At 39.5% G+C, this 27,467-nt stretch overlaps 1 protein-coding gene and 1 long non-coding RNA gene across 2 annotated transcripts in view; one reads left to right on the top strand and one right to left on the bottom strand.

The window, feature by feature from the left end:
• LOC125482956 overlaps window positions 1-12,769 on the top strand; it is a 49,446-nt gene extending 36,677 nt beyond the window's left edge. Inside the window, exon 3 of the long non-coding RNA XR_007261949.1 lies at window positions 11,480-12,769. This is a non-coding gene — a long non-coding RNA (uncharacterized LOC125482956). The remainder of the gene's footprint in view (window positions 1-11,479) is intronic.
• LOC109930330 (RALY RNA binding protein like) overlaps window positions 1-27,467 on the bottom strand; it is a 428,249-nt gene that overhangs the window by 208,833 nt on the left and 191,949 nt on the right. The window contains exon 3 of the mRNA XM_048595997.1: window positions 14,383-14,458. Coding sequence (XP_048451954.1) covers window positions 14,383-14,458 — 76 coding nt within the window. The remainder of the gene's footprint in view (window positions 1-14,382; window positions 14,459-27,467) is intronic.

Genomic DNA, 27,467 nt, shown 5'->3' with positions numbered 1-27,467 from the left:
CCAGTTGAGTGTCTGGTCAATGATAGCCCCCAGGATGTTGATAGTGGGGGAATTCAGTGATGGCAACACCGATGAATGCCAAGGTGCAGTGTTTAGATTGTCTCTTATTGGTGATGGTCATAGCCTGGCATTTGTGTGGTGCAAATGTTACTTGCCACTTGACAGCCCAAGTGCGGATATTGTCCAGATCTTGTTATTTGAACACGGACTGCTTCAGTATTTGAAGAGTTGCTAATGGTGCTGAGCATTGTGCAATCATCGGCGAACATCCCCATTTCCGACCTTATGATGGAGGGAGGGTCATTGATGAAGCAGTTGAAGATGGTTAGGCCAAGGACACTACCCTGAGGAATTCCGGCAGAGATATCCTGGAGCTGAGATGATTGACTCTAACAGCCACGGCCATCTTCCTATGTGTCAGGTGTGACTCCAACCATCGGAGAGTTTGCCCCCGATACCCATTGATTCCAGTTTTGCTCGGGCTCCTTGATGCCACACTCAGTCAAATGCAGCCTTGATGTCAAAGGCTGTCACTCTCACTTCACCTCTAGAATTCAGTTCTTCAAGGCTATAATGAGATCAGGAGTTGAGTGGCCCTGGCAGAACCCAAACTGGGTGTTACTGAGCAGGTTATTGTTGAACAGGTACTGCTTGATAGCACTGTTGATAACACATTCCATCACTTTCCTGATGATTGAGGGGAGTCTGATGGGACGGTAATTGGCCGGGTTGGATTTGTCCTGCTTTTGTGTACAGGACATACTTGGGCAATTTTCCACATTGCTGGGTAGATGCCAGTGTTGTAACCATACTGGAACAGGTTGTTTAAGACAGCAGCAAGTTCTGGAGCACAAGTCTTCAGTACTATTGCCAGCATGTTGTCAGGGCCTGTAGCCTTTGCAGTATCGCGTGTCTCCAACTGTTTCTTGATATCACGTGGAGTGAATTAAATTGGTTGAACACTGGTATCTGTAATGCGGGGATGACTGGATGAGGGCAAGATGGATCATCCACTCAGCACTTCTGGCTGAAGATTGCTTCAGAAGCTTCAGCACTGATGCGTTGGGCTCTTCCATCATTGAGGATGGGGATATTTGTGGAGCCTTCTCCTCCAGTGAGTTGTCTAATTGTCCAGCACCATTCAGCGCTGGATGTGGCAGGACTGCAGAGCTTAGATCTGATCCGTTGATTGTGGGATCGCTTAGCTCTGTCGATCACTTGCTGCTTATGCTGTTTGGCATGCAAGTAGTCCTGTTTGGTGGCTTCACCAGGTTGATACCTCATCTTCAGGTATGCTTGGTGCTGCTCCTGGCACGCCCTCCTGCATTCTCCATTGAACCAGGATTGATCCCCTGGCTTGATGGTAAAGGGTGAGTGGGGGATATGCCGGGCCATGACATTAAAGATTTTGCTGGAGTACAATTCTGCTGCTGTTGATGGCCCACAGCACCTCATGGATGCCCAGTCTTCAGTTGGTAGATCTGTGTGAAGTCTGTCCCATGTAGCACGGTGATGGAAGTTATTCTTAATGTGAAGGTGGGACTTTGTCTCCACAAGGACTGTGCAATGGTCACTCTTACCAATACCGTCATGGACAGATGCATCTGCAGCTGGCAGATTAGTAAGGATGAGGTCAAGTATGTTTTTCCTTCTTGTTGGTTCCCTCACCACCTGCCACAGACCCAGTCTAGCAGCTATGTCCTTTAGGACCCGACCAGCTCGATCAGTAATACTGTTGCCGAGCCACTCTTGGTGGTCGACATTGAAATCCCCCACCCAGAGAACATTTTGTGTCCTTGCCCTCCTCAGTGCTTCCTCCAAGTGTTGTTCAACATTGAGGAGTACTGATTCTTCAGCTGAGGGAGGACGGTATGTGGTAATCAGCAGGTTTCTTTGCCCATGTTTAACTTGAAGCCTTGAGACTTAATGGTGTTCGGTGTCAATGTTGAGGACTCTCAAGGCAACTCCCTCCTGACAGTAAACCACTGTGCTGCTGGGTCTGCCCTGCCGGTGGGACAGGACATATCCAGGGATGGTGATGGTGGTGTCTGGGACATTGTCTATAAGGTATGAGTCCATAGTATGACTTTGTCAGGCCATTGCTTGACTAGCCTGTGAGACGGCCCTCCCAATTTTGGCACTAGCCCCCAGATGTTAGTGAGGAGGACTTTGCAGGGTCGACAGAGCTGTCTCTGCCATTGTCTAAATGGAATATTCCTGCCTTTAATACCTAAAATGGACGATTCCTACTATTTCTGCAGCTTCCCTGTTTGTGACCTTAATTAATGATTTCTGTTTCCTTATAAGGTTACTAAATTAATCCAACTGTCTGTGGCTTTAGTAAGTGATGCCTGCTTTAATCATGGTGTCAATAAATTACTTCTACTTTCGTAGTTTTAAAAGATCAATCCTGGTTCCTTAACGTATTTTCTCTGGGTGATTTCTCATCTCCACATTTCTAATAATAGCCCTTGTCTCATTTCTTTCATTTTTTTTCCTGGATGATTTCCAGTCCTTGTAAACATTAAATAAGTGTTTGCTGCCTTAAACGCAGTTTTAGTGAACAACCTCCTGGCTTTTCTGTGGCCTTAATAGAGTCTCCAAACTTCTTGCGTTAGATCAGGACTGTCTAGGCTTCTAACTTGCTCCTTTGCTGCATTAATTCTGGCTTCATGATATCCCCGAGTTTGTGATCTTTGTTTAATTTGCCTTTATGGTCCTTGATTTCCCTTGTTATTGCCATATATCATAGTTCTCACTCACTATGGCAGTGATGTTTGGTCTGAGCTGCAAATATTTTCCTTAATTTTTTGCTTTCATAACCTGTAATACATGACATTTTCAAAAGGTTTTCATTCTTCCACTAGAGCCTTCAATGTGTATTCACTTTCTGGCTGAACCTCAACTTGGGATTGCTCCTAAGGACTAACATCACATATTTCAGTCTTTATCTGTTGTGCAGTAAGTAATTCCCCTTCGTCAGTGAGTTTCTAACTCTCCTGCTGCAATGCATCTCTTACCAGATCTGAAACATTTTTACCATCGACTGTAGATTCTTCCTTGTTGAATCATGTCACAAGGGTTTCTTTTTTGTGAGCTGTTCACTGGTGCTGCCTATCTGCATGAACATGTGACTGAAGGCCAAGCCTGATGTTACTAAAAAATCTTCAGACTTTCACCACGTCACCATGTTTTATATGAAATTAAACTCCATATGCACTTCGCTATGCAGTAGGTTTGGGGCCATCACCTATGTTAAATATAAGGATCTCAATTAGTAGGTGCATGGGAACACTACCGCCTGCCCTTCCCTTTCAAGAAACATCCATCCTGAATTGGAACCATATCCATGATCATTGGGTCAAAATTCTGGAAGTCCTTTCCGAACAACAAATGTGGGGCTCCCGACATTGGAGACTGCAATGTTCAAGTTGGCAGCTCATCTCCACCTTCTCCAGTGTCATTAGGGATGGACAAAAAATGCTGATCTTGTCAGCAATTCCCACCTCCCATGAAAAAAAGAGGAAAGCCACTTATTCATTTCATTAAAAGAGGCTCCTTCATTGAACAAGAAATAGCTTATGACGTGTTAGCAATTGGTTATAGGTTATATTGATAGACAATGTCAGAGACCAAATATTAGGTCTTACTCCTCCAAGATTCTAAGCTATTCTGAGCTCAATCCATTTGATATTATCGCATGGTTGTGCTTAAAGCGATTCTCAATGTTAACTCTTTAAGACTCTCATACCCTTATACAACATTGTCTGCCAGCATTCACAAGTTGTGACAGAAGCGCAGAGCTTTGATCTGATCTATTGTTTTTGTGATCAATTAGATCCATCCATAACAAACTGTTTTAGTATTTAACAGGCATGTAGCTCTGTATTGCAATTTCACCAGTTTAACACATCATCTGCTGCTAAAACAGGCAGGGTTTTCTATAGTCTTCTAGTCTTCAGTCAAACATGGTTTGGTTTGTTGGTAGTAATACAGAAAGGAAAATGCCATTTCATGAGGTTACACTTTCTGGGGGAATACCCAATTCGGAGAGTGATGATGCCCATTTTCAGGTCTATAGTCAGTGCTGTATGACCAACTTGTACCTGAAAGGAGAAGGGCTAAACACTGGGGAAGTGTTCAGATTTGGGGTACATGGTGGCTGATGGAGAGTTCTGTGTATCCTGCGATATTCACTCTAACAGAATGTTTTATCCTGAAGGAGAGAAAAAAAACCCAATAACTGGAGTAGGTAGTTATTATGGCTGCTTGAGAATTCCGATCAGAAAAATCCTGACAGCTCTCCCTCACCTCTTCTAGCAATTTCTGGAGATGTCCTTCAACAGGAATTAAGCTTCTATGTATACACTTGAGAGCAAATGCTTGTTAATAAGTACACCTAAAAAGAATTTTCCAGTGGGATCAATGCCTGTTCAAATTGGATGCAAGTCAACATATGCTAAATTGGTCTGTTATGTGTTTGCGTTATGCCCAAAATGGGCACCATCCACTAAATACTTATCTCAAAGAAACTACGTGAAATGAAATTACGATAAGGAGAGCTAAACAGTGAGGAATAATGCTTAATAAAAACCAAAAGAACTGCGGATACCGTAAATCAGGAACAAGAACAGAAGTTGCTGGAAAAGCTCAGCTGGTCTGGCAGCATCTGTGAAGAAAAAAAAAATCAGAGTTAATGTTTGGGTCTGGTGACCCTTCCTCAGAACAGAGTTCTGAGTTCTGAGGAAGGGTCACCGGACCGGAAACATTAACTCTGATTTTTTTCTTCACAGATGCTGCCAGACCTGCTGAGCTTTTCCAGGATTTATGTTTAAAAACTCTTACCTTTGGTAATTGAAGCAAAAAAATTCCAAGTTTGCATTCACATTATTATTCAGAATTCTTAATTAAACACATTTTGATATTAGTGCACTTCTTGAGAATTAAACAGAAACAAAGAAGTGCAAACACATGAGACAGCTGTTCGGTTGACACCGCATAGTAAATGGAAATGGACAAGACAGGGAACTAATGGCAGGTACAAGAGGAAATATTATACATCCATTTGAAATATGGTATACATAATACAGCCAACTAAACACATATTTCCTTGTTTTATTGTATCATGATTCCTTTTGCAAAGATATAATTCAGAGAAATACCTTTATTATAATAAGAATAATGCTGAACGTTTTTCTTCCCATTTTTAGAGTCACTTTAATTAGCTGGTATTAATTATTCAGAACTGTGTGAAGCCATTAGAATTATATCAATAAACTAATTGATGTGGCGAGCATAATTCTTGCCCGCTGTGCATAAATATTCAAACAAGGTCTTTCCCACAGGATTCAGAACTTAGCCTCACGAGAAAGCAATGTGAGAATGTGAGAATCAAAACTAGGATAACACCAGGCTTCAACATGATTACCAAATATTTCCAATGTTAGTGCTAGGTTAAAAAAAAAGAGATTTAGTGCCATAAATATTTAGTGCAACCCATCTATACATTAATCTGACTGTGGCTCTTGAGACTCACTACATTAAAAAATATTTTTTTCTATCCATCGAGTAAGGTAAAGAATTATAGGTCACAGCAGGTTATTGAATGACTGGCCTTCCACATTAGTTAAATGCATGTTTGGACAAGTGAAATAAATCACTTGTGCACTCCAAGCAAAGGGTTCAAACACTAATAGAACTGTTGGAACTTATACATGGTAAGCTATGAAGTGGAAAGACTTCAGTTACGCTTGTGATTTCTCAAGAGTAATGTAGACTCGGCAAAGTCAGGAGCATTTTGTATGATTGGTTGCCATGTGCTTGATTGATGTTCTTTTTGCAGGGTGGATGGAGTGGCTTAAATGTTGTTCTATGCAGGAGATAGACACAAGACAATGGTGTTAGGTAGCAAGAGTGCTTGCAGAAATGGATGTTTTAGGAGCAGGTGATGTTAGTAAGTTGCTAGCACATAGTTCTCACTGTAGGCTCAAATTGAAGAACTCCTGCTGCAACTATATCCTTTCATTCATCAGCTTCATCCATGTGTTGGATAATCCTCTGTAACTGGCATCAATGGTAACGTTTCCCATTGAATGCAAAGTAATGCAGGAAGCAGCTCAGCATCTTAACTCTGCTTAACACTCTCATCTCAGGTTGCACCGTAGGGAACCTATAATCCTTAAATTGGTCTAGGCAACGGAATAATTATCTGTGGACATCTGCCCAATGACTGTTCTGGTTGAGGCATCACTGTTGTTGTGTCTGATATCACTGTACCTATTACTGACTTAGATGAAAGCCAAATATCTAAGTTTTGCTGATAATACGAAGTTAAATAGACATTGTTAGCAGCGCAAATGGAAGCATAAATTTACAAAGACATATTAATAGATGAAGTCAAACAGTTACAAATGGATTTCAATTCATAGATCATAGAATCCCTACAGTGTGGAAACAGGCCCTTTGGCCCAACAAATCCACACCGACTCATAGAGCATCCCACCCAGACCCATTCCCCCATAACCCACCTACACATCCCTGAACACTACAGGCAATTTAACATGGCCAATCCAACTAGCCTGCACATCTTTGGACTGTGGGAGGAAACCGCAGCACCCAGAGGAAATCCACGCAGACACGGAGAGAATGTGCAAACTCCACACAGACAGTTGCTCGAGGGTGAAATCGAACCCAGCCTGGCGCTGTGAAGCAGCAGTGCTAACCACTGAGCCACCATGCTGCCTATTGATTAGATAAAAGCAGGTTCATCCACTTTGGAAAAGAAAAATACAGGACAGAATATTTTCTAAATCATATGAAGACGTTCAAGGAGATTTGAGGATCCACATATACATATATCCATATCCATATAAAAAACCATGAATAGGTGCAGGGAATAATTAAAAAGTCTAATAGAATACTGAACTTTATATCCAGAGGACTGCACTTGTAGAAGTTATCCAAGTGCTCTTAGACAGACCCACATTTGAAGTACTGATAGTATTCTGGATACCTTCAGAAGCTTACATTTGACCCGAGAGGCAGATTAGCATAGATTTGTTGGGATAGTACCTGGACTCCAAGAATTATATTTACAAGGAAAGACTAAACAATCTAGATCTTTATTCCAAGAATGTAGAAATATAAGGGAAAATGTGATGGAAGTTTTATGATTTTAAAGAAAACAGCAAGTGTCGCTAAAGAGAAACTATTTCTGTTAGTTGGGCAGTCAAATAAGGAATGTAATCTAAAAATGAAAGCCTGATCTTTTAGGAGTGAAAGTAGGAAATAGTTCTATGTGGAATAGGCTGTAGACATATGTAACTCACCTTTACAAGTATGTTTAAAATAGAGATTGATAGATTTCTGATTACCAATGGCGTACAGGGTTATGGTTTACAAATAAAAATTTCCCTGTTCTGAGCAAGGGTCACAAGAGTCGAAACGTTAACTCTAATTTTTTGTCACAGATGCTGCCAGACCTGCTGAGCTTTTCCAGCAACTTTTGGTTTTGTTCTATATTTTGTTTTTCTTTCATTCATGGGTGGGAATGTTGCTGTCTAGGCCAGTATTCATTGCTCATCCCTAACCTCAATGTTGTAGGATAGGAATTTGGAACATAGGAACAGGAACAGGCCATTCAGCCCATCAAGCCTGCACTGCCATTCAACACAATCATGGCTGAACAAACATTTCCATGCTTTTATCCATCCCATCCCCATATTCCTGTATGACCTTGGTAATCAGAAATCTATTAATCTCTATCTTAAACATACTCAAAGGCTGATCTCCCACAGCCCTCTGTGTTAGAGAATTCCAAAGATTCATAACCATCTGAGTCAATTAGTTTTTCTTACCCTTGGACCTAAGTGGCATTCGCCTAATTTTTAAATTACATCCCATGATTTTGGATTCCCCAGTCAGGGAAAACATCTACCTGCATTTATCCTCTAATAATATTTTTAGGTTCCAGTGAGATCACCTCCCATTTTTCAACCTCCAGTGAGTTCCAGTACAGTGTTGACAGTAAGAAGCAATGATATATTTGCAAGCCAGCATGAAGTGTGAATTGGAGGGGAACTTACAGGTGATAGTATTCCAATGCTACCCATGTCCTTCTAATTGGTAGAGCTCACAGGTTTGTAAGTTTCTGTCAGAGGAGCTCGGGGAGTTCCTGCAGTGCATCTTGTAGACAGTACACACAGTGTTGATGGTAAAGGGAATGAATATAGAGGGTGTTGGATGGGGTGCCATAATGTGGCCTGCTTCAATCTAGATGGTATGTTCAATGATACCATCTAAGTGGTTCTAAAGATATCATTTGTAATGTTGTTGGAGCAGCAATCCCCCAGGTAAGTGCAGAGTCTTCTGTTAACACTGCTGACTTATGGCTTTTAGATGATGGACAAACTCTGGGGAGACAGGAGGCAAGTTATTTTCCACAGAGTTCCTAGTCTCTAGCATGCTCAAAAAATACTTGACCAAATAAATACAGACTTCAATTCTGTGTTCTCAGAGGCCACAAATAACATATTATAAATGTTGGGGACCGCAGGGTCTAGTGAGAGGGAGGTGCTGAAGGCAATTCATATTACTCAGGAATTGGTGTTGGGAAATTGCTGGGAATGAAAGCCGATAAATCCCCAAGCTCTGATAATCTACATCCCTGAGTACTTAAGGAAATGGCCCTAGAAATAGTTGATGCATTTGTAGTCATGTTCCAAGATTCTAAATACGCTGGAACAGTTTCTACAGGTTGGAGGGTAGCTAATATAATCCCTCTATTTAAAGAAATAAAGCCAGGAATTGTATACCAGTCAGCCTGACATCAGTAATTGAGGAAAATTATTAAAAAATTAATAGTTCACCATTTGAAAAACAGTGGCAGGATTTGACAGAGTCAACACGGATTGATGAAAGGTAACTTATGCTTGACGAGTCGACTGGAATGCTTTGAGGATGTAATTTGCCAAAATGGTGAGGTTGAGCCAGTGGATGTGGTTTATTTGGACTTTCAGAAGACATGCTATAATGTTGCACCTAAGAAATTAGTTCGTAAAGTTAAAGTGCAACGGATTGGAGGGAGTGTACTGAGATGGACAAAAAACTAATTGGCAGACAGGAAACAAAGATTAGGAATATACAGGTCTTTTTCTGAATGACAGGCAATGCTTATTGGGGTACTGCAGTAATCAGTTTTGGGCCCCAGCTATTCACAATATATATTAATGACTTTGATGAGGGAACTAAATGTAATATCTCTAAATTTGCAGATAACACAAAGCTGGGTGGGAGGGTGAGCTGAGATGAGAATACAGAGATGCTTCAGTGTGATTTGCACAAACTGAGTGAGCAGGCAAATGTATGGCAGATGCAGGCTAATGTTGGTAAGTGTGAGGTTATTGACTTTGTAGCAAAACAGGAAGGTCGGCTATATGAATGGCTGTAAATTTAGAGCAGGGAATGTACAATGAGATCTGGGTGTCACTGCATAGCAGTCACAGAAGTTAAGCATGCAGGTGAGTAGGCAGTAAAGAAGGCAAATGGTAAGTGAGAGAACTTGAGTACAGGATCAGTGGTGTCTTTGCTACAATTATACAGGGCTGTGGTGAGTCTATACATGTAATACTAAGTGCATTTTGATCTCCTTATTTGAGGAAGGATGTGCTGGTGATAGAGGGAGAGTTGCACAGGTTTACTGATTCCTGGGATGGCAGGACTAAGGTATGAGGAAAGGTTGAATTGATTAGGATTATGAAGTTAGAAGAATGAGAGGAGACCTTACACAAACCAATAAAATTCTAACAGAAATAATCAGGGTAGATGCAGAAAGAATGTTCCTGGTGGCGGGGGGTCCAGAACCAGGGGTCACCGTCTAAGGATGAAAGGTGAATTATTTAAGATTGAGAAGAGGAGAAATTTCTTCATGCAAAGTGTGGTAAGCCTCTGGAATTCACTACCACAGAAAGCAGTCAAGGCCAAAACATTCTACGATTTCGAAAAGGACTTGGATATAACACTTGGGGCAAAAGGGATCAAAAGATATGGGGGGAAAGCAGAACCAGTACTTACTTGGACAATCAGCCAACATCCTAATGAATGGTGGAACAGGCTTGAAGGGCTGAATGGCCTACTCCTCCTATTTTCTACGTTTCTGTTTCTTGTAGTTGCAGTAGTTGTTTAGCCAATCCAGTTCAGTGTCCGGTCAATGGTAACCCACAAGATATTGACCTGTTCAGTTATGGTAATGCCATTGAATGTCAAGGGGCGATGGTTAGATTCTCTCCTGTTTGAGATAGTTATTGGCACTTTTGGGGCTGTCCAGGTTTTGTTGCATATGGATACAGGCTGCCTCAGTATCTGAGGTGTGGCAAATAGTGCTGAACATCATGTAATCATCAGAGAATACTCCCCTGTCTGACCTTACGATCAAGGGAAGATGATCGATAAAGCAACTGAAGATGGTTACACCTAAGACATGATCCTGAGGAACTCCTGCAGTAATGAGCTGAGGATGACAGCCCAGTACCAGCCATACCCAGATCTCACTGCTTTTACATTTCACATCCCTGCCATCTCAATGCTTAATCCAAGTGGTGTCCAACATGAAAAAAATACTAACTCATTGGTCAAAGAGAGTGGAAGCAGCAGTTAAGTAAGAGAAGGTTTATTTGCCAATGTTTGTTCTTGATACCACAAGACTTTCCATCCTGACTCTGTCTCATAGCGATTACTTCTAGTGGAATGGTGATGCTGATGTACTGGACATAGTCTGTAAAGTCTGAATCCATGTATGACTATGTCATGCTGTTGCTTGATCAGATGTCACAAGGCTCCAAGTGGAGGAGGGCTTTGCAGTGTTTGCAGTGCACAGTGTTGTGTTTGTTTCTGGTATCTAGGTCAACGCTGGTGATCTGTTTGGTTTAATTCCTTTCCTTAAGATTTAAGAGTCAACTACAAGCCATGGATCTGAACCCACATGTCGGTCAGAGCAGGCACTTTATGGCCGATTTCATTTAAGAACAGATGGGTTTTTACGATCATTGGCAATTGTACATGGTTGTTATTCAGGTTGTCTTTAATTCCAGACTTTATTGAATTCAAGTCTCACTATCTGTCATGGTGGGATTCAAACCCATGTCCCTGGAGTATTTACCTGGGGCCTGAGATTACTAGTCCAGTGACTTTGCCAATACACCTCCACCACCTCTCCCCATTGAATGCTATGGAAAAGGTTAAAGGGACTCAATAACCAACTTCTGTTCTTACATTTTGCAGAATAAACCTGAATTGACAAAAGTAATGTTAATCACTACAAAAATTAACACTTACTATAGTGATACAGAACATATCAGAGCCATTACCTTCATGGCAAATGTAAAATGCAGAATGACATTTGAAGAAAGTACTTTCAAATTAAACTATCCATCTTAATAAATATTATTGACATTGGATTTCTGATTTCTCCTCTGTTTGCCAGGTCGTGAAATCATTCCTTCATTATCATGCCGTTGAAGCTGCATCTAACGTTTCCATCCTCCTGAGGGACTCATACTGGCCTGAAAGCCTGGATTCAAGTTCCACCTGCTCCAGACATGTGTTATAACATGATTATAAATATATATGACAACTTGCCAGGGAAGGGTAGGCGAGAAGACATGTCAGGTCCTTCTGACATTTTTACTGAATTTTTTTTATTCGATCCACATATAATTTTCTTATTTATTTAATTTGTCTCTCAACTTTCATGTGACCATTGATTGCTAGGACCAATTCGGTGATGTAGTGGTCCTGAGATCTTTCTGAGCTGTAAATTTGTATGGATCCACTCAGCAACAGGGGAATGAGGAATGGACTCTTGCCTAGATTTTAGGAAGAGCTGGGATGAGGCTTGATAATACGATGGCCAGTTATGAACATCCGATTTGACTTCATTATTAGATCTTTCAACCGCTCTACTGATGTTAAATTATGAGACTACTTATCCAACATTATTACTGCATGAGTAGAAATTTCCTCAAGTTAAATATTTGAGGAAAACTGAGGCCATCATTTTGGTGCCTGTTCTAAATAAGCTTTATTAGATGCTGACACCACCCCTCTCCCTGGCAACAGCATGTGATTAAGCCAGTCTGTTTGGAACCATGGATTCATACTTGACCCAGCGATGAGCTTCAGATCTTAAATACACAGGAACCATTAGACTAAAATCTTTCTACTTCTGTAACATGGCCTAACGTTTCCATTTTTGTAAAATTGCCCAACTTTGCCTTCATCTTCATTGTTGATGTCAGCTGCTGGTCTAGCAACATTTTCAATTTAAATTTTCATTCTTATGTTTAAATCCCTTCACGGACTTCCTCCTCACTATCTTTGTCATCTCCTCCATTCCCCACACCTTCAAGAAATCTGCATTTCTCTAATTCTAGCTATTTGATCATTCCCTATTTGAATTGCTCCAGCTTTACTGTCCTTTTCCTCAGTAACCTGGACCCGAAAACTCTGAAGCACCGTCGCTATAACCCTCTGCCTCAGTATCTTAACTTACCAGTTTAAGCCATTCCTTAAAATTCATGTTTTTGACAAAGCTTTTGACTATCTGACTTACTATGTGGCTCAATGTCATAGACTCTTGTGCAGCACCTCAGTACATTTTATCCAATTAAAGGGGCTATATTCAAATAGATTGTTACTGTTGTAATATAATTGATGTGGAATGAATTGATAAAGTTTTTTCTGAAGCAAATTGCATTCTTTACCAAATTTCAAAACCAAAAGAGATAGGCTGTAATATGTTGGATCATAGAAGAAATACAGAAAAAGTTGGTATAATTCTCTGATCTCACAGGAAAGATCTTTTCATAATCCATCTAAACTCACATTTTTGTTTACAGACAAAAATGATGTTGTTAAGTAAATTAAAATAAGTTAAATCATGTCAACAGATCTACTGAGAAACATTTACATTGAGCATTTATATAAATTTTGAAAGATCTTTTTCATGTTTTTGAATGAATCAATTCAGATGAACAGTAGCATCTATAAACTTTTACATTCTGCAAAAAACATCTACCTCGTGAAAATTTTACAAACATGAGATTATTTTAAGATTGTTACTTTTGTATAAAATGAAGCACATAATGTAACCCTTTCTAAAATCTAACAGCAGGCCTCAGTGACCTGACTGTTAAAGAGTCAGGGAAGACCTGACTGTTTAGCTAGAAAGAGAGCACAAGGTTTTCTCACCCAGAGACAATTATGTTGACAATGCAGAGATTGATAGTCACCAAAGTCCCAAGAGGTTGAGGAAAATGACAGGTTGTAAATAGTTACGTTTCACAATATCCATTTACTTTCACTATAAAAGAGAGCTAGCTTTTCAAGGCCAGCCAATCAACATTCCTACATGAATACAATGCTCTGGCTCCTCAATTAGCATTCCAGAGACCCACGCCACCTTCTGCGGACATGGGTTCAAATCTTACCTTTGGCAACTGGTGGAATTTAAATTCAATTAATAAATTCAGTTGATAAAACAAAATCTGGAATTGCAAGCTAGTTTCAATAATGGTGTCCATTGAATGATTATCAATGAATTGTGAACCAGTCCCATGTGGTTCCCTATTTTCCTTTGGGGAAGGAAAACTACCATCCTATCCTGGTCAGCTTACATGTGAATTCAGAAACACAGCAATGTGGTTGATTCTGAGAGGACAGTTCAAGATGGGCAATAGATAATCACCCTTGCCAACAACACCCACATTCCATGAACAAATAAGTAAAATATGATTTATCATGGCTTTGATAGGGCAAGAGCTTCTAAGGTGTCCTGAAACTTTCAGACATAGACAATTTGTTGAAGAGACAGCAACTGGAGGCCAAATGTCGCAATGGATAACTACGAGGGTATGTGGACAAAAACTTGCACTTGATTGAAAGATCAAATTAGTGTGGATTTAAAAGCTGGAATATTCGTCTAATTTGCACGAGAGGGGAAATCATCAGGAAAAACTTTACTGTAAAAGACAGTTAGAGTTACCAGTCTATCTAAGGATAGGAATGGAAGTAAACCCCTAGGAACTAAGCATTACTTTGGGCTGTGTCCAAGAAATTCAAATGACGACTTAAGGGACAGTTTAAAGTATAAACATGAAGTGGCTTTTCACTTATGTTAAAAGCAAAAGGGTAAAATTCTGTTCTATTGTTTAAAGTATGGGTTGGTACAAACATAGTGTTTAGTCAATATTGCTTTTAGTCTTATGTTACAGGAAATGTCTTAAAACCTATACTCTTGTTGTGTCATTCTTACAGCTATCAACTGGAAATTTATTCTTTTTAAAGCTAACAGTCTGCACAGGGATTGTAACAATGATGGTCACTTACCCATAAAGGGCACACAGAGGCCTCTTGGTTCCAGATTTGGGCCTGTAAGGCTTGGGTTCACCAGCCATATTGATATCTGAAAGAAAGGATACTGATCAAATTAATGCCCACATGCTATACTTAATATACATGTGAAATCTTGCTTGTACTATGTCATGATTCCAGTTTATGTAATGTTGGACAGGTCAGACCACACTGTGACTCTGGCTTGAAAGACCATAAGTTTTATTTTTCTATTTAATTACCATAGAGGTCAGTCACTGAACATATCCACAAGAGGCTGTCAATGCACTTCTCAGAAAAGAACATAAAAGTTGATTACATAAAAGAAAATAAATGAAATTCATTACACTAGACAAGAATTATTGGAATGAACTCATTGCAAACATCAGAAATAAAGATTCCTTCCTTTTTTCTCAGTAATACCCTTACAGACACTCAAATCCTAATGCAGAGCCATCTCTCCATATACTAAAACTTCTCACTTGACTGGCATAGCTCTAAACACTCTCCAATTGGCACAAATTTCTGTGCATTCACTAGATACTTTTGTCTTCATATAATGTTGCTTCCCAAAACTCTTAAAACAAACTGCTAACTCAGCTTACTGTTACTTAATGTGGGTTGCCTAAATCCATGACTTCATTAATACTGAGAGTTCCACAGAAGAGTTATATTGAACTCAAAATATTAACTCAGTTTCTCCCTTTGCTGGTGTTGCCAGATCTGTTGAGTTTCTCCAGCACATTCTGTTTCTTCAGATCTTTGCTTTCATTCATGGCTTCAAAAGCCTTGGAGTATTTCTTCCTCCATAACAGTCTACAGCTTTCTGTGTCTGGAGCTTTCTTCACACTGACTTCACCGGAAGACCTCTCCCCAGCTCCAAATGCTTGAAGGCTGCTAATAACAGCAACTCTGTCCCCTGCATAACCCTTCTCTCTCTCTCTTTCGTAGTCCTAACACTCAAGTCAGAAAATACCTAAACAATTATGTTCCCAGGTGACTATTTGGTGAAATCACATGACTTTTTGTGAAGAGATAGTAGAAACTGCCGATGCTGGAGAATCTGAGACAACAAGGTGTAGAGCTGGATGAACACAGCAAGCCAAGCAGCATCAGAGGAGCAGGAAAGCTGACGTTCTGAGAAGGGTCTAGACCCGAAACGTCAGCTTTCCTGCTTGGCCTGCTGTGTTCATCCAGCTCTAAACCTTGTTGTCTCTGACTTCTTGTGAATGCTGTTTTGAACTCAATATTCAAAATGACCGTCTGACCTTAGAAAATGTCACAGAACTTAAAAATTAAAATGCATTTTCCTCCACTTTATAACTCAGGTTCTCAAAACAATAACGTGAAAAGGACCTTCTTAAAATATGCCAAATATAGAATATATCAGAGTTCACTGAAAGCATTTCTAAATGCTAAGTGCATGGATTCTATTTGTAATCATATCATACGACAGCTAATCTGCTCCTTCGTCCTGACAGCTAAAGCTGCTGCCATCACTTATTCATATTCACTGGGACATTTCCTAAGCAGATTTCCTAATAGAATGTCTTCAACAAAACAAATTTCAATTAATGTAATATTTTAGTTTTTGTGACTCATACCCATTTTCTTCACTTGTTTCCATTCACTAGACAATTTCTACATTATGACAAATATTTTGGTCATGCATGGTGTTGCTGATGCACAAAATACTCAATATTGTAAAAGAATTAAATACTTTTCAATGGTCCATACTTTACATGTGATTACGTGTTATAAGGTGCTTTTTTCCATTGATTTGGCAATTACTGCCTTTTGGCTATGCCTGACAACATCAAGCTCCATAAACCATGATAAGCTCACTGCTAATTATTTCGGGTAATTAATCTAAAGTGCTTGATCAGCCTACTGTGACAAAATGCACAAGGTGTGGAATAAACTATCATGACAAAATACCACCACACTAGATACCTGTGAGATGATTAACCTCACTCCAACCACCATCATAGTTTAGTACTAGAGGCTGGATATTCACTACTGAAGCGCAATTCAATAAATTTCCAAACTAGCTGGGTTGCTGTGGTTAAAAAGTCTCGCAATTTTTGCTCTAGGACAAGAAGGTGGAGGGAAAGGTGCATTTACAGGATGACAAAGGTATGCTGACTGGCAGATTAGTTGCAATATCTGCCTCAGTACACTGGGATGCTGTTCCAATTGTTAGGTTTTCTACCCAATATGCTCACTACCACTCTTGACTCTTCACATCTTCTGTGCCAACGCATGCATCCACCTCTGCCCCTCAGATCCTTTCTGTCACTTCTATAACCATTCACGCAGTATCCATTAGGGGCAGACTATAAAAATCATGTACAGATGAAAAAAATAGAGAATTCTAACAATCTAATACAGACCTTACTTCTATACCTCATAATGAAACAGGTCTTCATTCATAAAACTCATGTAAGGCTTTGAAATATCAAATGGTTAATCTCTTATAAAAATGAACTTCTAGTCAAACTCCATGATAAAGACAACAAATCTTTTAATATTCACTTTAAAGTGTCAATCAAATTAAGAACTTCGAACATCCTCGTGAAGATAATTGTGCCTTTTGAAACTCAGCCACATGTTTACAATATAATAACAGTATGAATAACCCTTCAGCCAATGTCATAGAACTCATTTCAAATTGCTCAACAAGAGCTTATCTTTTCCTTTAACTTGCACAGATAGCCTGTCAATCCAAGCAACCTAGCAGATTTTATAGATTTGAAATTATGGTGACAGCTGCAGCCTTTTACATCTGAAGCACAAGGGATTTAATAACTTCTGAACCTGACTGTTATAGAGACCTTAGGCATCTTCTAAAAGCATTAAAATCAATTCATGATTGGCATATGATGGGTTAATGTTTTTGCAGCAGTCTAAAGACCTCAGTCCCTTTAATTGATCCTTTATCTTCATATTCTCTTCTTTCCTTACAAATTATTGCAATATATCACTGTCCAACAACTACGTTTCACTTTCCCTACAATTCCTTCTAATTTGCATGCACAGAAGTAATACTACAACATCAAAATTGCAAAAGACATTTGGTGATGTTTTGATAACTCTACTCACCTCCAACATTTCCTGCATGGTCTAACTCTGTTAATGTTCCTTGTTTACACCTATTAGATTTTTGTAATGAGTTAACTTCCTATTACTTTTCCTCCTCTGTCCACAATGTCACTGTCCAGCGAAGTCCTGATGCCTGTTGTTTATGGTGCTCTAGTGCACCTTCACTAAAATATAAATCATACAGAACTCATTAATATTGCCACTCACAGTGTAATCTCCTTTAAATCAGTGAGATCAAACATGGACTGGGTGATCTCTTTATGAATGACTCCTCTCTATAGGAATGACTCTGACCTTTCAGTTGCTTGCCATTTCAATAAACTACCTTGCTTTGATGCTAACATTTCTGTCCTGGGCCTCCTGCAATGTTCCAAACAAGCACAGCACAAGTTCGAGGAACAGCACCTTACTTTCTGCTTAGCACTTTATAGCTTCTAGGTCTCATTATTAAATTTAGTAACTTCAGAAACAGACTTACATTCTCTCCGCGCGCGCACACGCACACATGCACACACATATACTCTTGGCAGAGAGGACCTATTTTCTATCACACCTTAATTTACCCAATTTTATATCTCTTTTTCTGTTTTACCACCATTTATAACCCTTTTGTCTTTTACACTGGACCTCTAAACCATTTGATTCTTTCACCTCTCCTCCTATATCAGAAGTATTAAAATCCACATTTTCTAACACATTTTCAGTTCTGAAGAAGAATCAGACCAGATTTGAAACGTTAACTGTCTCACTCTCTCCACAGATGTTGCCAGACCTGCTGAATTTCTAAGGCATTCTCTGTGTTTGTTTCAGATGTCAAGCATCTGTAGTATTTTGCTTTCGTTAATACAGCTACCCATTTTATAACGAATCTCTTTTTAATTTCATATGTCACCCTCATTTCCTGCAATAATTACTGTAAGTATTGTTAAAATTTATTGAAAGTCAATAAACTATTATTAAAAAAAAAATGGGATGCAGGAATCGCTGGCTAGGCCCTGCGTAAGTGTAAGTGAGCTACTTTTGAAAATTGAAGTCATCGGGGTGTACGGGTGAATACAGTGCTTTAGGAAGGGAGTTCTAAGATTTTAGCCAGTGACAGTGAAGGAATGATGATACAGATCCAAGTCATGGTGTGTGGCTTAGAGGGGAGCTTGTGGTGATGGTGCTCCATGTATCTGCTACCCTTGCCCTTCTAGGTGGTAAAGTTCACAGTTTGGAATGTGCTGTCAAAGGAAGCTTGGTGAGTTACTGCAGTGCATCTTGGAAAATGGTACACATAGCTGCTACTGTGCATTGGTCATTGAGGGATTAAAATTGAGGGTGGTGAATGGTGTGCCAGTTAGGCAGATTGCTTTCTCCTGGATGTTGTCAAGCTTCTTGAGTATTGTTGGAGCCGCACGGATCCAGGCAAATCGAAAATATTCTATTACATTCCTGAGTCATGCATTGTAGGTAGTGAACAGTCATTGGGAGACAGAACGGGAGTTACTTGCTGCAGATTTCCAAGCCTCTAACCTGATCTTGTAGCCACAGTATTTGTGTGACTGGACTAGTCTAGTTTCTGGTTAATGGTAACTCTTGGGATGTTGACAATGGGGGTTTCCATGATGGTAATGCCATTAAACATCAAGGGATGATGGTTATATTCTCTTTCATTGGAGATGGTTATTGTTTGGCATGTGTGGTGTGAATGTAATTTGCCACTTATCAGTACAAGCCTACATACTGTGTAAAATTGGCAGCTTTTGGCCATGGATTGTTTCAGTATCTGAGAAGTCATGAATAGTGCTGAACATCGTGCAATCATTAGTGAATATTCCCACTCCTGACTTTAAGAAGCAACTGAAGGTGGTTGGGCTTTGGACACTACCCTGAAGGTCTCCTACAGAGGTATCCTGGTGCTGAGTTCACTGACCTCCAACAACCATAACCACCTTCCTTTGTGCCAACTATAACTACATCCAGCAGATAGTTTTTTTTCCCGATTTCCGTTGATTCTAGTTTTGTTAGGGCTCTTTGCTGCCATGCTTGGTTAAACGTGGCCTTGATGTTAAGGGCAGTACCTCTCACCTCACCTCTGAACTGGAGTTCAGTTCTTTTGCTCATGCTTGAGCAATTTCAGTAATGATGTCAGGGGCTGAATGACCAGTAGAATGCAAACTGAGTGTCAGTGATCAGGTTATTTCTTTGCGAGGGTTGACATTCACTCCCATCCCTTTGCTGATGATCGATAGTACTCTGATATGATAGCAATTGGTTAATTTGGGTTTGCCTTGCTTTTTGAGCACAGCACATGCTGGTAATGTTGGAGCTGCACTGTAACAGTTTGGCTGGGAGCCTCTGCAGCACAAGTCTTCAGTGCTATTGACAGAATGCTGTCAGGGCCCCATAACCTGCGCAATACTCAGCACATTCAGCTGTTCCTGATATAATGTGAAGTGAATCAAATTGCTGAAGACTAGAAAACTGGCTGGAGATCTCAGGAGGAGACTAAGATAGATTATCCACTTCTGGCCTGAAGATTGTTACAAATACTTCAACCTTATTCTTTGCACTGGTAATGGAGATATTTGAGGGTCTTTCACCTCCTGTAAGCTGTTTAATTTTCCATCACCAATGGCAACTGGATGTGGCAGAACAGTCAAAATCTGATCTGTTGCCTGTAGGAATAGCTTAGTCCCGTCTATTGCACTCTGCTTCCACTGTTTGACGTGCAAGTTATCATGTATTGGACCTTTACATTACCCGATGACAACTCATCTTTAGGTAGGCCCTCCTGCACTTTACATTGAACCAGGTTTGATATCCAAGGTTCATGGTAATAGCAGGACGGGGGACATACTGAAGTTACTGATTGTGGTTGAATACAATACTGCTGCCAATGACCCACAGCATATCATGGACCTTCAGTTTTGAGCTGGTCAAGCCATTTGAGGTCTGGCCCATTTAGCACAATGGTGAAGCCACGCAACATAATGCAAGTATGCTCAACTTAAAGACAAGACTTCAACTGCACAGTGACTGTGCAGTGGTCAGTCTTACCAATACAGTCATGGACAGTCACATCCATGACAGGTAGATTCATGAGGACAAGATCAAGCATATTTTTCCCCATTGTAGGTATGTTGTGCATACCTAGTATTGCAGCTATATCATTTTGGACTCAGGCAACTAATTCAATAATGGTGCTATGGAGGCACTCTTGCTAATGGGCATTTTTTTTCTTTTTTCTTGTATAGGACTTGGGCGTCATTAGCAAGGTTGGATTTTATTACCCATTCCTATACCTACCCTAGAACTGAGTAGCTTGTTAGACCATTGCAGAAAGCAGTTAAGAGTCAAACATTTTGCTTTGGTTTTGAAGTCACATGCAGCCCAGACCAAGTAAGGATGGTAGATTTCCTTCCCTCATGTGCATTAGTGAACAAGATGGGCTCTTACAACAACTGACAATGGTTACATGGCTGCCATTAGACAAGCTTTAAATTCCAGATTCTGTTTTATTGAATGGAAATCTCACCATCTGTCACGCTGGCAAACAAACCCAGGTCCTCAGAACTTTAGTCTGAGTTTCCGGAGTGCGAGATTGCTAGCCCAGTGACATTACCACTATGCCACTGCCTCCCCTTTTCTTATTTTTAAATAAGTCTAGGAGACTTGTCAAGTAAATTTTATTTCCTAATCTTCAATTCATTGTTGTAAAGATGTACCCATAGCCTGCATTTTAAAATACTAGTTTCAGATTCAAGTCTTTCACCTGGTGCTGATTTTCAGATAACGGACCTTCAATTAACTCGGTCAAGTTTGATTGTCCTTTTAAAAATAATGAATGTATTAGCTTGCTTCCTGTTTTGGGGAGTCTTATGTTCAGAATAATTTTTTTTTCATGTTCTGAAATTAATTCTTATTTCCTTTAGGACAATATGAATATGCCATCAAGTCCAAGGAGATCAGTTATACTTATAATTTAAGACATACGACTTATAAAATTCCCTAAAAGCTGTGTCTACTGCAGGAATTATCTTCTAGTGAAAATTTTTGGGAGAAAAGTAATTGAATATTTAAATTAATTTTTTTAATTTTCATAACCAATTCTCAAATTATAACATTCTAGACAATGTACAACAATGTGTGAGGGATGTAAAGGACAATGTCAAGGCAAAAACAATTGAAAAAATACATGCATCAAAAATGCTAAGGAGCAAATAAAACAGTAAATGCTTGACACTTAAGACATTCCGCACAACTAACTCTACTTGGATACTGTCACGGAAGGGGTGGTCGAACTCCTCTGATAAATTAAATTAAAACTCAAGCCCCCAATCTGTTATGGCAGGAGTAGAGGTTCCAGTCTAGTAATTAGACCTGAAACACCCAGAGAAGTTTACCTCACCTCGCCTAATCTGTTCAACTGTTATAGAGAAGAGGAGGTTAAATGAAAAAAAAGCCCTGGTATTCACTTTTTAAGTAACAAGTAATTTATTTATTTAACCCCAATAGTGAACAAATTAATAGAATTACTAAAAAACTGAATAATTTCCCCTTAATTACTAACTATTCCATAAGTGAACTAAATTTTGCTGGTATGCTGTTCCAATAAGCACAAGTCCTACTTATGATAAACCAAAGTAATAAGAAAATAAATTGAAACTTAGTCTCTCAAAGTCTACACACCTTTCTTCTGCTGTTCTCATCATAAATGCCTTTCTTCTACTGATCCAGCTGGCAGGGATGGATTCTCTGTGAAGTCATCTGTGAGGAATCTTAGCTAGAAATGCCATGGTTCCTTTTATGAATAGATGGTGCTTTCTTAGAGGGCTTAGTGATACCTTCTGAGAGTTAGATGCTTATTTCTCAGATTGGGGTCATTTTCACACAGATTTTCGTCTTCACATTACACGGAGTCATCCTTCCATGTCCAATGTTATGTCCCAAAAACATTACTTCTGGCTTCGTGAATTCAGTTTTTGCTATATTGATAACCAGTTTTGCCTCCCATAGTCTTTCAAGGAGCTTTGCCAAATGCACCATGTGATCTTTCCATGTATGTCTAAAGATCACTAAGTCATCTATATAGATGGCACAATTAGTCAATCCTACCACAACTCTGTTCATAAGTCTTTGAAATGCGGCTGGTACGTTCTTCATTTCAAAAGGCATAACTTTAAATTGATACAGCCCATTTCTGGTTACAAACGCAGAAACTTCTTTCACTCTCTCTGACAGAGGTACTTGCCAGTAACCATGAAGCAAGTCTAACTTTGTGAACACAGTCCTCCACCCTCGGAATTGGGTATGAGTCTGATTGACCTTCCAATGATCCATGCAGATTTGTTCAGTATCATCAGGTTTGGGAACCATTATGATCAGCGAACTCCATTCCCTTTGAATCAGCTTGATGATGTCTTCTTAGAGCATTGCTTCTACTTCCTTCTCTACCTGTGCAGCGTTAAGAGAATTAAGCCCATAGGGGTGTTGTTTTATCGGAACAGCATTCCCTGCTTCAACCTCATGCACTATATTATTAGTCCTCCTCATTCTATTCCTACATATTCCTCACATTGCTGCAATGAGCCTTTCAATTTAGTTCTCTGTTCCTGAGACAGATAGCTAACTATCCTATTCCATTCTCCAAGTACTTCCTCATTATTTATTTTGAGGGACATCAAAATCAAATCAGCTGGATTTTATTCCTCACTCCAAGGAGCAGTAACTAATACCTGTTTCTGTAGTTCCCTGTCCCTGTCATAATAAGGTTTCAGCATATTCACATGACATTCCCAATAAAGATTTTTTTCCTTTCTGGCATCGTTACTAGATAATTCACTTGACTCAACTTCTTCTCAACCTGATAAGGATCACTAAAACTTGTCTTGAAGGGACCTCCTACCACTCGTAACAGCACCAAATCTTTATCCCCACAGAAAAAATGTGGGAATTTTAGATTTCTTATCTGCTCCTTGCTTCATTAGATGCTGTGTCACCTTCAGATGCTGTCTAGCTAATTCACCTAATCTGTTTAATCTTTCTCTCACCTCAGCTACATAATCCAACTGTGAGATCCCTGACTTCAGACCTACCAACTTTTCCTTAGTTAATTTTAAAAGTCCTCTTACTTCACGTCCGAATATCAATTCAAATGGAATAAACTGAGTCGATTAATTTGGGGCATCTCTAACAGCAAACAATAAAAATTGGATATCCTTATCCCAATCATCTGGGTAATCCTGGCAATAAGTCCTCAGCAGGGTCTTTAGGGTCTGATGTCACCTTTCTAATACTCCCTGGTATTCAGGATAGTACACACTTGATTTCAAGTGTTGGATGCCTAAACTTTCCATGACCTCCTTAAATAGTTTGGCAGTAAAATTGGGCCCTTGGTCTGACTGAATCTCCCTGTATAGCCCATAACGGGTAAGGAAAGCAAGCAACTCTTCCACAACCTCTTTTGCCTTAACAGTCCGTAATGGAATTGCCTCCGGAAACCTGGTAGACACATCCTTTATGGTTAGCAAATATTGGTTCCCACTTTTGGTTTTAGGGAGGAGACCTACACAATCAAGCATAACCCATGTGAAAGGTTCTTCAAATATGGGAACTGGCATCAAAGGTGCTGGATTTATTACTGCCTGCGGCTCTCCTAACATTTGACACGTCAAAATTCAACCACATCTTTGTGTAATCCAGGCCAATAGAAATGCTTTTGTATCTTAGCCTGAATATTCCTCAATCCTAGATTACCTCCTACAGGTAATTCATGTGCTACCTGCGACACTTCCAGTCTGTATACTGCCGACAACACAATCTGGTAAACTTCCACCCATTTCTCCTCTTCACTAACCTGCTGAGGTCTCCATTTTTACTTAGGGATACTATCCTTAAGATAATAACATTCGGGAATACATTCTGATTCCTTTTCTGAGTAGGCTTTGTGATATAAATCTTTTATTGTCTCATCTTTTTGTTGTAACTCCAGTAGTTTGTCAGAACTAAACACCTCTGTCTGATCCTCTACCTGCTCAAATTTTTCTTTTACTATTTCATCAAGCGGGATGTCAGTTAAGTGGACCTCGTCTCCTTTGTCTCTCTCTTTGGTTTTTCCTTCTTGCTTTAACTTATGACTATGGGATCTTGTTACCACACAGTCCGGAAAAATTCCAGGGTATTTTTCTTTTAACTCCTCAGTTCCCTGCTTTTCCTTTGGCTTCTCCACTACAAGGGGTGTCACTCCCACTTATGATCCTATTAGGTCATTTCCAAGAATAAACTGTATTCACGTAATAGACACTCTTTCAATCACTCCCACTTTCACTTCCCAGTCTTGATTTGACTTTCCAGCCTGATCTTACACAGGAGAACGTTAAACCTTTCCCCATTTATTCTACAGATTATCACTCTCTCACGTAAAATTTCAGAAAGAGTGGTACTTACTATTACAGACTGGTTAACTCCCATATCTCTCAAGATTTTAACATCTTTATCATCTCTCCCCTGTTCTTCCTGAGTAAACCTTACTCACAGAGGTGAAGTGTTTGTGGAGATCAGGTACCATCTCACTACCCAACCCATGACTAGGCTGTGCACTCTCCTGCAGCTCCTCGACTTCTTTTAGGAATTCCTTCACTACCTCAACTATTACCACTGGTTTAGCTTCTTTTACTATATCCTTTTTCCCAGTGCCTTTCTTAAACCACCGACACAAACTTTGTGACCCACTCTGTTACAGTGACAACATCTGCGGATTTTCACCTCCTTTTTACACTCTTGGGTTTCTTTCTTCACTTGTGGTAAACTGTTCCCAGTGTGATCGACTTTTTGTTTTTAATTGAAGGATCTCTCTTTTCCCCAATTTCTATCCCTCACAGAATGAAATTTCGATTTATGCACTAACTCGTATTCATCCACTATCTCAGCAGCTCTTCTTGCTATTTGAACTTTCTGTTAATCAACTTGAGTTCTTATCATTTCTGGAAGTAAGCTTTTAAACTCCTCCAGCAAAATAATCTTTTTAAGAGACTCATATGTCTTTTCTATCTTTAATGCTCTCACCCATCTGTCAAAGTTGCCGTGTTTAATTCTTTCAAACTCGACATAAGTCTGACCAGGTTCTTTCCTTATATTTCTGAACTGTTGTCTATATGCTTCTGGTACCAATTTGAAGGCACTCAAAATAGCCTGTTACACTTCTTCATTGTCTCCCGACAGTGTTGCAAACACTTCACTAGCCCTGCCTACCAACTTGGTCTGAATTAACATTACCCACACAGTCTCTGGCCAATTCATCTGCCTAACCAGTTTCTCAAAGGGAATAAAAAAAAAGCTTCTATGTCATTTTCATCGAATTTTGGTAATGTTTGGACATATTTGTAAATATCCCTACCAGGCTGTTAACTACAATGAGTTTGCTCATCTTCACTTCTCTCTTGTACTTTTCATTCTCCCATTTGAAATCTTTTTGCTTCTAGTTCCAATTTCATCTCTTCCAATGCGAACATTCTTTCTTTTTGTCTTTCCTCTGCTTGTAACTGTAATTCAAACCCTTTCATTCTCTAACTCCAGTTGTCTTCTTTGCAATTTAATTTTTTCTAGCTCCCCTACACTTTCCTCTTTCTCTGGTATACCTAAATGCTTGACTAACTCCTTGTCTTTTCCCTAGTTAAACCCAATTGTAGTCTGTTTGCTAATTCTAAAAGTATATCCTTCCTCTGTTTATCTCAACTTCTTGGCAAATTTGGGAAGCATCTTCAAATTCCAGAACCTCTTTAGCAATGTTAAAAGCCAGGTCCTTCACCTTTGATTTAACCAACCACAAGTAACTGAAATCAAACAGATTTTTCTCATCTAAGTTTTATTTAAAGATCAAGGACACTAATCCCCAAGTCTGTTTAAATCTGTGCAAATCCATTCAGATTCGTTCAGATCCTGAACATGGACCGGCCAGATCCCGAACAAGCCCACAAGCTGTTACAGAAGGGAAGGCACAATCCCTATGATACTTAAAATAGAAACACAAACCCCCAATCTGTTACAGTGGGAGAAGAGGTCCCCTTCTAATAATTAAAGCTGAAAGACCCAGAGAATCTCGCTTCACCTTGCCTAATCTGTTAAACTGTTATGGAAAAAGGAAGAAAATTGAAGAATTAAATTGAAGAAAATCTCTGATCGTCACTTTATAAGTAACAATTAACAACTTATTTATTTAACCCTAACAGTGAACAAATTAACAGAATTACTAACAAAATGAACAATTCCCCCTTAACTACTAATTATTCCCTAACTGAACTAAACTCTACTGGTATGCTATTCCAATAAACACAAGTCCCACTTATACGAACCCAAGTAATAAGAAAATAAATTAAAACTTCGTCTCTCCAAGTCTACACACCCTTCTTCTGCTGTTCTCAAGTCATAAATGCCCTTCTTCTCCTGTTCCGGCTATCAGGGATGTTTTCTCTGTGAAGTCTTCTGTAAGGACTCTTACCTAGAAGTGCCATGGTACCTTTTATGAATAGATGGTGCTTTCTTCAAGAGCTTAGTGATTCTTTGTGAGAGCTAACTGCTTATTTCTCAGATGGGAGTTCACTCTTACACTGATTTTCAAAAACATTCTCCTTTTATACCTTGGATGACATATCAATTTTCTTACAATAGAATTGGTCTGAGGTTGTCAAAACCATCAGATTTAAATTCAACCGGCTTTCAATCGCTAAGTGCTTGGTTTAAATCAATTAGCTGATTCTAGCTAGTTGCCAAAACATCAAAACAAGCCTAAAGTTTCTAATCATACAGCCAATTGATACATGTTTCAATTTCAGAACTGGCTATATCTCTTCAGCTGCTTAGACAAATTTCCTGTATAAATCTCTCAGCTTAAGAAAGCATTTGACTTCTTAAAGGAGCCACACACCTTCTCCTTTATCACCCTTTTTTACAAACAAATTTTAGTTTCCGGCCTTCCAATTCACAATTACTCTATGGAG

This window comes from Rhincodon typus, chromosome 4, assembly GCF_021869965.1.
Source record: "Rhincodon typus isolate 14 chromosome 4, sRhiTyp1.1, whole genome shotgun sequence".
NCBI classification, from domain to species: domain Eukaryota; kingdom Metazoa; phylum Chordata; class Chondrichthyes; order Orectolobiformes; family Rhincodontidae; genus Rhincodon; species Rhincodon typus.
The sequence above is the reverse complement of the archived record's forward strand: the minus strand, read 5'-3'. Positions and strand labels throughout refer to the sequence as shown.